Source organism: Panicum virgatum, chromosome 8N (assembly GCF_016808335.1).
Source record: "Panicum virgatum strain AP13 chromosome 8N, P.virgatum_v5, whole genome shotgun sequence".
Lineage (NCBI taxonomy): Eukaryota > Viridiplantae > Streptophyta > Magnoliopsida > Poales > Poaceae > Panicum > Panicum virgatum.
In genome coordinates this window covers 49,874,354-49,884,416 of record NC_053152.1, presented here as the reverse complement: position 1 = coordinate 49,884,416, position 10,063 = coordinate 49,874,354, and the positions used below count along the sequence as shown (strand labels likewise).

The 10,063-nt window shown below is 42.6% G+C and overlaps 1 protein-coding gene and 1 long non-coding RNA gene across 2 annotated transcripts; one reads left to right on the top strand and one right to left on the bottom strand.

The window, feature by feature from the left end:
* Nucleotides 1-1,532: 1,532 nt before the first annotated feature.
* Nucleotides 1,533-5,368, bottom strand: LOC120684663 (disease resistance protein RGA5-like). Its single transcript, XM_039966541.1, has 3 exons — nt 4,920-5,368; nt 4,418-4,822; nt 1,533-3,388 (listed from the first exon to the last, which is right to left on the bottom strand). Exons 1-3 carry the CDS (start codon nt 5,204-5,206, stop codon nt 1,642-1,644), a joined length of 2,439 nt encoding a protein of 812 aa, XP_039822475.1. The 5' UTR covers nt 5,207-5,368; the 3' UTR covers nt 1,533-1,641.
* Nucleotides 3,420-4,733, top strand: LOC120684667. The gene is made up of 2 exons (XR_005679403.1): nt 3,420-3,602; nt 4,365-4,733. It is a non-coding gene; the product is annotated as an uncharacterized LOC120684667 (long non-coding RNA).
* Nucleotides 5,369-10,063: the final 4,695 nt, after the last annotated feature.

Sequence of the window (10,063 nt, the reverse complement as noted above, 5' to 3'; positions counted from 1 at the left end):
GGGTCATGCAGCAGCCGTCGTCGTTCCCGCCCGGAATATGATGCGGCAGCTGGTCAGCGCAGGAAGCACTATGGGCGTGGCTGGTGCATCTCTAAGTCGGTCAGAGATTGCCAGGTCCTGCAGGTCGCAGGTCAGGCGGAGGACGTAGTAGGGCAGAGGCAGCGCGGAAAGGGAGCACCAGAGGATCGGAAGGAATGCGAAATCATCGGCAAATTGACGAAACCATCGGCAAAAAATCACGGCGCGGAGAAGAGAGATCACGTTCAAAAACCATTATCCGACGGTGCTTAGGTCGCAGGAGGCAGGACAAAAGGCAAACTTTATCTAATCTTACTACACCGTACCAACTGTAGAAATTGCAACATTTTGAGACACTACTAGAAAAATGTCTAAGGGCACCTGTTGCATGTGCGAAAGTGGTACCAATGGCTCGAGCCTTTGGTACCGGGTAAAATAACCAGTACATAAGCCTCCAAAATTCACGCAAAATATTTTTTTGGTTGGGATTCGAACTCATGACCTTTAGCCTAGTGCGTTGCTCCTTTACCATCTCAGCTACACAGTTGTTCTGATTGAGAAGGAGATATATTCTTTTTAAAATAACCCATGGATTGAGAAGGAGATATATTCTTTTTAAAATAACCCATGGATGAGTCTAAGGTACGGTACCTAAGGCTCGTTTATAGATACCGGTTGGTGGTACCACCCGGTACCTGTAGAGAGCCTTAGGTACCAGTTGATAATACCAACTGGTGCCTAAGGCCCATTCAAAGATTCCATCCACCCCAAAAGTACCGGTATGGAGATGAACCGGTACCTATGGTAGCATAGGTACCGGTTCATCTCCATACTGGTACTTTTGGGGTAGATCTAAGTCTTGTTTTCTAGTAGTGAGATCCGGACCGGCTGTGTCCAGTCAATAGTTGCAAGGAAAAAAAGAAAAAAAGCGAAGAGTTCGTTGTGCTCCGGGTCCAGGAACAGAGTTTACATGTACTAGCACAAGGTTATTCTAGTTTAATAAGACACAATAAAACAACCAACAGGTAATTAAGACTGCCCAATTAGAGATGACTCGGAATTTAATTTCTACATACGAAGGACAGAAAGACATCCGTGATTTGCAAGCTGCAAACAGAGTCAAATCGCACCACAGGAACATAGTACGTATACATGAACCAGAACAGTATTATATCATAGTTTAGCGATGCCATATAAGGTAATCAATGTTGTCCAATATAATTACCAGTCATGGTAGTGACTAACCAGTATTTTCTAGTTTGTTAATGAGTACGCACGTACTGACACCATGAAACTAGTTTACAACTAGAAGAAGCTACTACCGTAACACAAACATGCCAAATAAATAAATACCATGGCAAGATTCGAATTGAAATGCCATGCAACTAGAATAAGCTTCAATTCTATAGTACCATACTCATTTCATTATTGGACAGACAACACGAAAGGGAGGGGGCGGGTGGGGTGGTCCACCACGAAAGGGAGGGGTGGTTGGGGTGGACATCAGCCTCGTGGCTTAGCTTCTCTTCCACTTTGGTTACCACCTCTTGGCTGACATTCTCTTCTCCATAGAGGCCAACATTCACATGTCGAAGGGAGGGCAGGTGGCCCAAAGCCAGGTCGTCAGTAGTAAACCTCCAGTTCGATGCAAAATCTAAAATCTTCAAGTCTGGGCATAGCTCCAGGTGGGAAGGTAGATGGAAGTATTGACAAGTTATAGAATCTACATCTTATTGCACATGGGAAAGAGTCAGGGCTAACCATGAACCTTTCCAGCACTTGTATGTCGTCGTACAGTTCGTCCACACTTAAATGAAGATAACGAAGAGCCTGGAGCCTCCCGAGGACTTGGATGTCCTCCCTTCTCACTTGATCCACTATTATCTGTAGGGATGAGAGATGCAATAATATTGCGGGGCGAATCCATGTTGGCAAGGAAGTGGTTCTATAAATACGTAGATAGCTCAGGTTGCCCAGGGACTCCACCGAGCCATCCAGATTGACTGCCACGTCATCTGAGTATACCGAAAGATATTGGATTTTGTGCAATTTCCCAAGAGATCCCACCAAAGCTGCACACATGTTTTCATCCCATCTGCTTTCCTTGCCTGCTGTGAGATACACTGTAAGGTGCCTCAGTTGCGTCAGATGGCCTAGCTCTTCCGCAGTGCACGCAGATTCCACCGTCACAATCCTTAGCATTTCTAGGGATGTTAGGTACCTCAACCCATTCGGCAGACTTGTACAGTCGCCAACAGATAGGAACATCAACTGTGTTAGGCCTACAATACTTGACGGTAGTTCTTCTATTTCTGTTCCATATAAAAGCAATGTCTCCAAAAACTGTAGCTTCGCTACCTCCACTGGCAGCTCACCAGAATATCCAGTATCTGCTAGACTTAGATACCTTAAGTGAAATAAATTCACAACAAACCTCAAACTTGGATATTCCGTGAGATTGCAATATTGTAGATCCAACACACGTAGAAGATGACAACACGAAAGGGATGGCATCATATTAGTTATAGTGAGACTGAAGATAGTAACAGACCTCAATTTTGACATTTCCAGTTTAGGCCAAGTTGTATTCTGGAGAGATAACCTGCGAACCGTGCTTCCAGAAGAAGGGATGCTTTGCCTACTATCTCCTAATACCGTGGTAACAAAACTTTCTTCTCTTGACAAGGAGCAAATGAGTTCAAGTACCATATCATGCACACGGCAAGATATAATGATATTATAAGTGTAATCTGCTACCTGAATCAGGCTTCTATTTAGAAGCTCATTGAAGTAACTCTCTCCAAGCTCAAATAAACTTTGACTCTCATCTTCACAATGGACAAAATCCTCAGCTATCCACCTCAATATCAACCGTTCTTTCTCAATCGTATAATCTTCAGGAAATATAGTAAGATATAATAAGCATGCCTTCAAATGAGAAGGTAGATCATAATAACTAAGCAACAATATCTTCCTCATACTATCCATACTAGGATTGCTTGCAAGTCCGAACCCAATAGAGCCACAGACATCATTCCACTCTTTTATATCTCCTGATTTGTTAGCTAGCAAGCTAGATGTAGTAATGATAGCCAATGGCACACCTCCACATTTCTTCAAAATCTTTTCAGATACCTCAAAATATTGTCCAGGGCATTTGCCTTCGGAGCCGAATATTCTTCCATAGAATAGCTTTTTAGAGCTCTCATGAGTTAGAGGTTTGAGCTTATAGCAACCGCCAATTTGCTCAGCAACATCAAGTATGCGAGTAGTTGTGATTATTATGCTTTTTAGGCTATTCTCAAATAGGGAACACTGTAATATCCGCCACGGTTTTATATCCCATATATCATCGATGACAATGAGGTACCTATACACGTATGGAAATAAAACAGCCATGTAAGTTTCAAATATATGTAAAAAAGTATGAATATATATGCAGAGCACTTAAAACATGCTACTAAATAAAAAACCCTCTGGTTGAGTGAAAAAGAATACCTGTAGGTTTTTGCAGAATGTCAATTAAACCAGTGTAGAAGTACAAAATTTCTTTCCACAAATTAAAGTTTAAAACCCTTTATTTGGTGGCACGTAACCACTTTTTGTAATGAATTATGAGAAATTTCTTTTAGAAAAGTCGATTCCTTTTCATTTTTATGAAAATGCATATGCACCACACTAACTTGTCCCACATTTTTGTCATTGTTACTGCTGGTATGTCCCACATTTCAGAATCAAATATGGCTAATAAATAGGGACATGCAAAGTTATTTCATATATTTGTTAGTCTATCCTGGAAATAATACAATGTATTGGTTTTTGGATAGAGGGAGTATGTGTAATGTGACATGGGAAAAGTTCAACTATACTACAGTACCAGTATACCACGAGATGTTTCTGTTAGAAAATCAGTATCTAAAAAAGTTCTTCTACAGAAGCTTTTCCCGGGCTTACTCGCACTTTTCTTCTTAGGGGTGGGGGTGAGGCTTTTGTGTTGCAATAAAGCAGGAATTACGACGTTCACTAAGCTAATCAAGCAGGTACTTCAACCATTGACAAGTGAAATAAAGAAATCCGATGCCGTGATGTTAATATATAGGGGTGCCAATGGGAGGTGGCATGCAAGACACAAATTGTGCCGCAACCAAATGCAACAATAACAAATACTCACAAAAAAAAAGAAATGTAACAACAAAGAGCATTGGTGAAACCACATATCAGCATATGTTATATCAAGTTTGTTGCTGAATTTAACCTCATCAATGCTATATATCAAATCTCAATCTGCGCAGGCCACCTTACTAGTTTTTGTAGATATTAGAGGATTAAATGAAATGGATGGATAGGTATATATACCGAAACAAAATAGTACCACATGCTCAAACTAGATGCTCCATACCTTTTATTTTCGAGGAATTCCCGGACTAGGTCGATGAGATGCTTTTCTTCCAACATTGTGCTATGAATGTTGGCATGTTTCTGCTTATCAAGTTCATACAACATATTCTTGAGAAGTTTGTTCAAGTCAGGATTTTGAGAGACTGAAACAAAAGCCGTGCAATCAAATTGCACTCTGAGCTGGTCATACACAGCTTTGGCAAGTGTTGTCTTGCCTAATCCTCCAAAACCAACTATAGATACTACCCTTTGCTGCTGCGCAGACATGTCATCTCCCTTTGTCAACCTCGTGATTAGTTCTTCTCTTGCCTCATCAATGCCAACAAGATCTGTAGCCTTAGTGTATAGAGCTGTTATGCGAGGGTCAACCAATATTTTGCTAGGTTTAATAGCATCAACCTTGTACCTGTCAAAGAAGAGAAAAGAACCATAGATGATAAGAGGAAAATTCAGAAAAAATAAGTTCAAATGCATATATATATCTGAAGGTGTTCTAGCACTACCTATCGCGTCGCTCGGCCACCTCCTTGACACACTCCTTGATGTCCTTGATCTCTTGCCCGATCTCATGGCGAGTTTTAGCCTTTGTGACAATACCCATCATCTTCTTCAAGAACCTCTTGGCACTCCTTTTGCTAGGGGGCTCAGGGCCCTTGACGCGCACTTGGAAGGTGTCGACGATGTCCTCCATGTCATAGGACAGCTCCCTGACATCGCGCGCCCAGATCTTGACCTCCTCTTTGAGTTCCTCTCGTGGAACCTCACCAACACTGCAGAGGGCGGCATGCATACTCTCCAGCTCCCTTGAAAGGAACTTGATGTCCTTCTAGCTTGACGCCCTGCTGCAGGTTGTACTCATCCAGGAGGAGCTGGCCGAGCTTGGGGATCAGGGTGCCCAGTGCTCCCGTTGCAACCTCCATGGGCTTGTTTGAGATTGTGAGCAGCAAGTGGCAAGAGGTGGTTCGGTGGTGGTGGTGGAGAAAGAAGCTCGCACCGATCCACCGCGCCTTATAATTATTAGCTTGTCTTTATAATAGCCAAGCTACCATTCGCCAGAGGTGGAGACGATTCAGTAATTTGTATTAACATGCCGGCATATGCATCGAGCTCAATGATGCTCAGCCATTATATATTCTAGTAATATTATTTTGATTGGTCCTGATGCGTGAGATGCCGTGAATTCACGTGAGGCCACGCAGCCAACGATCACCCTGTCGAACCTCGATTCAATGCATGCCAACCATCTCGGGAAATAAAATACCTTATTTGTCTTATTTTTATTTTTATTTTTCGTGCTTTTCGTCCTTTGTTAGGCGATCGAGCACTTTGTTTATCTGCACCTTGCTGGCATGATTGAGCAATTATAGATAAACAATGCAAATTCTATTCCTCAAGCAAACAAAATTGGACGCATTGTAAACAGTTGAACGATTATGCTGCGAGGAAAGGTATAGTGAAGACGCTGATTGGCTGCTGGCCGGCCGGGCAATTATTATTGAGCCATCTGTTGTCGTTAATTAACTTGCGGATGTATATGTACTCCTTCGGTATTGTAAAAGAATTTGTTTTGAGTTTGTTTTAAATCTAATATTTTAATTTTTAACTATAAATAATTCTTTTCGGTTGAGTTTGAAAATATAAAAGTGATGTAAGTAGATTCATCTTGAAATATAGTTTCATAAAAGTACATATTGACTATATTTGATAAATTTTTTATAGTAAAATGATAGTGGTCATAGTTATTTTTAAAGATCGTGTCGATATCTTAAACAACTTCTTTTACAATACGGAGGGAGTATATATATTGCATCTTCTATGAACAAGCAAGCATGCCAGACAAACCCGCTAGCTGCTGATCCATCAGCGGGTACGCCCCTTGCTACCTGGCTTATTAGCTTGTCGCGCGCCCAAGGTAGTTGGACCTACCTTTTCACTATCCAAATATTGTGGGACTGGAATGGAGCACCAGATAGAAAATTCTCCAAGAAAACAAGGCCGATATCCCGATTTGAACCCAATGTAACTCTTTTCTAATCGCCAAGGTGAAAGAAGTCAACTCGTGATGAGCTCAATTTAGGGGTGATTAGAAAAAACTTAACGCGAAACGGAAGCAAAGATTAACCACAACCTACAGCAACAATTTACTGAAAAAAGCGAAAGAACTCTCCAATGAAAAACACTACTCAAAACATTCTTAACTAAGCAGGCAAGGGTTAACTAATATTAGCAAGAACAAAAACTAAATAAAACAAGCTAACAAAGGATGCAAGGATTTAGAAACAATTAACAAGATTTGACTATAATTAACTAGATTAAATAAGAAAGCAAGCAATACATAGGTATGAGCAGAAAATAAAAAGAGCAAAGCTTACCTGGGCTGCTTGTTCGGCCTGGCCTGCTTACAAAGCTGCAGCCTGGACTGGTCCGTGCGTCCCGCACCTGGTCCGCTTGGCTTGCGTGGCCTGGCGCCGCCGCCTGGGCTGCCGAGCCGGACTGCTGGGCCGCTCCTCGCGCCCCCTGAGCTGCACGCCCCCGCTCTGGGCTGCAAGCTTGCCTGCTGGAGTCGCTGGGCCGCTGCCCCGCGCCGGCCCGCTAGTTAAGCTAGCTTGTGCTGCGTGCGAGCGCCTAACCGCAGTCTGCATGGGGACACTTCGTTCTTATCCGATCCGTTTCCCTTGCTACACTAAATCACGGCGGCAGCAAGGCGATCTCCGGCTCCTGCTCCGATCTCGTCGCTTCCCATTCCCCTCTGGCTGCCCTGTCGGCGCCGGAGGGGGTGGGGAAGCCAGATCTCCGGTAGGATGCTGTACAATGTAGGTCTAGAGTAGTTTAGCTTTTTAGGTTCTAAATAATCACTCCCATGGCGGTTTCCCCGCATAGAGAGTCCAGTTTCTTCCCCGGCGGCGGCGCCTACTGCGTCGACGGTGCGGTGAAGCTTTTGTTCCTCTGCTTCGTCTCCGGTCTGGGTTTGGATGGTTGGGCCATGAGTGGCTTTGGCCATGGTGACGGCGCGTCCTTCTTCAGCTCATGTGCCGGTGACAAAGTGAGGTTTGTTCTTCTCCCGAGCTTTTCTGGCGTCGGCTATGTCGTTGGGGGGCGGGTTCCGGTGCTCGTATGTTGGCAAGCGGTGCACAGCGACAGTATTTCCTGCAGGAGGTTTGGCTTCGGCGATTTTTTCATCGCTGGCTTCTCTTGCGTCGATGCTAGAGTCTTCTGTGTGCCTTCTTGGGTCGTCTGTTGCCCTCGTGTCAATGGCGATGCTCAATCCATGACCTTCAACTTGGCTATTGTCTGGAGAAGGCTCGATGTGTTTACCGGTGGAATGTTCATCGGATTTGTGTCCCTCCAAGGAGTTTTCCTTTGGAGGTTAAAGCTCCACCAGCTCCTATATGCGGGCCGGTGTTCTTGTATCCCCTTTGTGGGATTGTTGCTTGTTGACCGGAACTCGTTGGTGATGCGACTGGCGTCTGTTCCCGGTGAAGTTGGGGTTTGCCCGGGACGTTCATCGTTTCAACAGCATGATGTGCTACTGATGGGCTCAAAATTTGAAGACTTCGTCGATTCGGGAATCGGCCAGATGCTTCATTCTGGATCTTCTTCATTGCAGGAGATGGAGGAGAATCAGGCGATGGTAGCGATGGTTGGCGACGGTGACGGGCACCGGATGCTCCTTTAATGAACTTATGTGTAATTTCCTTTTCTTTCAGGGGTACCCAGTCAGGAGCTTGGTTGTAAGAGTTCTGTATAAATAAAAATCCAACCCTTTCTCAAAAAAAAAACCGCAGTCTGCATTTGTTACAACTAGGAAGGCCACCCGCCCATTTGCGCGGCTAGATATTACTATTTGTAACATTACCTTTTTTTAAATTGTTCTATTTATTACTCGTACGGCCAGATGTAAGTACCTATTATGTTACAATCTTTTATTTTTATTTTGGCTCTCATAAAGCAATATGATTTTAGGAAAATCAAGATGTCTTAAAGTGTTACCTCAGTTTTGATGAGCCATTTTGTCTCCATATAATAATCCCTCAAGTTTTTCATATTCCCTCAAGTTTTGAGATTGTTCTAAGTTTGTTGTTTTAACGTTGATTACAAAATAATTTTGAGGTTTTGAGTGTGAATATATTAATATGTATAAGTAATTTTTTTACTTGTAATTTTATATAAGTTTACCTTTTATAGTGTTTTGATATTTTTAGATAAAAGTAGTACAAAAAGTTGTGTTGTGAGAATCAAATTGTATTTTTTTATACTCCATCTAGGTTTGAAGTAGATATCATTTTGAGAGAGTTATAAATTTGTTTTCTAATGTCAATTTAAAATTATCTAATTTCATTAAAGTATATTGTTGTAGTAATCAAAGTTATGAGGATTGTGTCAATGCCAAAATGTTTTTTTGACTTGTAGATAGTATTACCCCTAATCCAATCACCCTCTCCTACTCCTCCTCCGCATGGCCACCCTTGTATCCGCGTGCGTTCCGACGTCTCCTCCGCTCTCGGCCCCCTCCGCCTCCCGGCGCCACCTCCACCTCTGCCCCCATCACCTGCTTCCCAGCGCCACCTACACTGCCAGTGCCCTCCGCACCTGCTTGGATTAATACTTTCTGTTATGTTATTGTACTTTGGATTTGTATCTTTTCATTAAGGTTCTATTTTCATTAAGGAAATAGTTTATTATATGAACAAACTTGTATACCGTTGGTACATACAGTCGAGGTGAAGATAAGTTGTGTAGTAACAACAAAAAATATGAGTTCTGATGTGCACACCTCAGACTGACCCAATGGAGCTTAATTGAATATTTGGTAATCTGCGCCTTCTTGCCTGGCCTTTTGAGATCTTGCTTAAACAACATAATATGTCTGAGTTAGTACTAACTATTCTGGAGTAGTAACTCATGATAGTTTATAGTAATCACTCAGCAAATATCCTTTGCCTTGCAACTGAAAGGACAGCATAAGCAAAGTTACCATGCATGGGTTATTCAGGGTAGGTAGAGGTGGATGCTGCCGGAACAACAAAAATGTAACAGATTAGTCTGAATTTTCAACATTGTGAGCATTAGGTATTCATGAAAAAATAATGTTTTCATTAGAACCAAGAAAGACAAATGAATGATAAACACTGAAAAGTGCTGGTCATTTTTTGATCCACCGTGCTTACCTTTGAGGCTTTGACTGTATCTGTTGTAACTCCCTGCTCATGGAATTTGGAGTTGTGAATATTGAACTTATTTATGCTGCAATAATTAGCCACTTGCGCTCATGGTTAATTGTTGCGTTATCCTAATGATCCTCCCTCCCTCCCTCTATCTCTCTCTCTCTCATGATCTCATCCCTACAGCAATCTTGATTGATGTTGGAGAAGCTAGCTGCCAGCAGTGATCTAGTACATGTTTCCGGCTATTTGCTGAAACTCTGCTTCCGCGTTGTTTGTTGCATGGAACCTAATTAGATATCACCTTACAGTTGTTCGTCCTCTAGAGAGAGCTCGAGTTCCATCATCGGCGGTTCGTCATCACGCTAGCTTCCTCCTGTTATGATCTGCTTGCTTTGCATGATGATTCATGATTACCTAGTGTTTGATAGATTCTATTCCAACATGGTAAAGTAATCGTTTATTTCCATATTTGATGTTTTGTT

Bases quoted from the DNA above. Each gene is read 5' to 3' on its own strand.
- LOC120684663 (XM_039966541.1), bottom strand. From the start codon at position 5,206: ATGCATGCCGCCCTCTGCAGTGTTGGTGAGGTTCCACGAGAGGAACTC. The intron at 4,823-4,919 runs GTAGTGCTAGAA...CTTCTTTGACAG, and splicing joins GTGGCCGAGCGACGCGATAG to GTACAAGGTTGATGCTATTA. The intron at 3,389-4,417 runs GTATGGAGCATC...ATACGTGTATAG, and splicing joins GAATTCCTCGAAAATAAAAG to GTACCTCATTGTCATCGATG.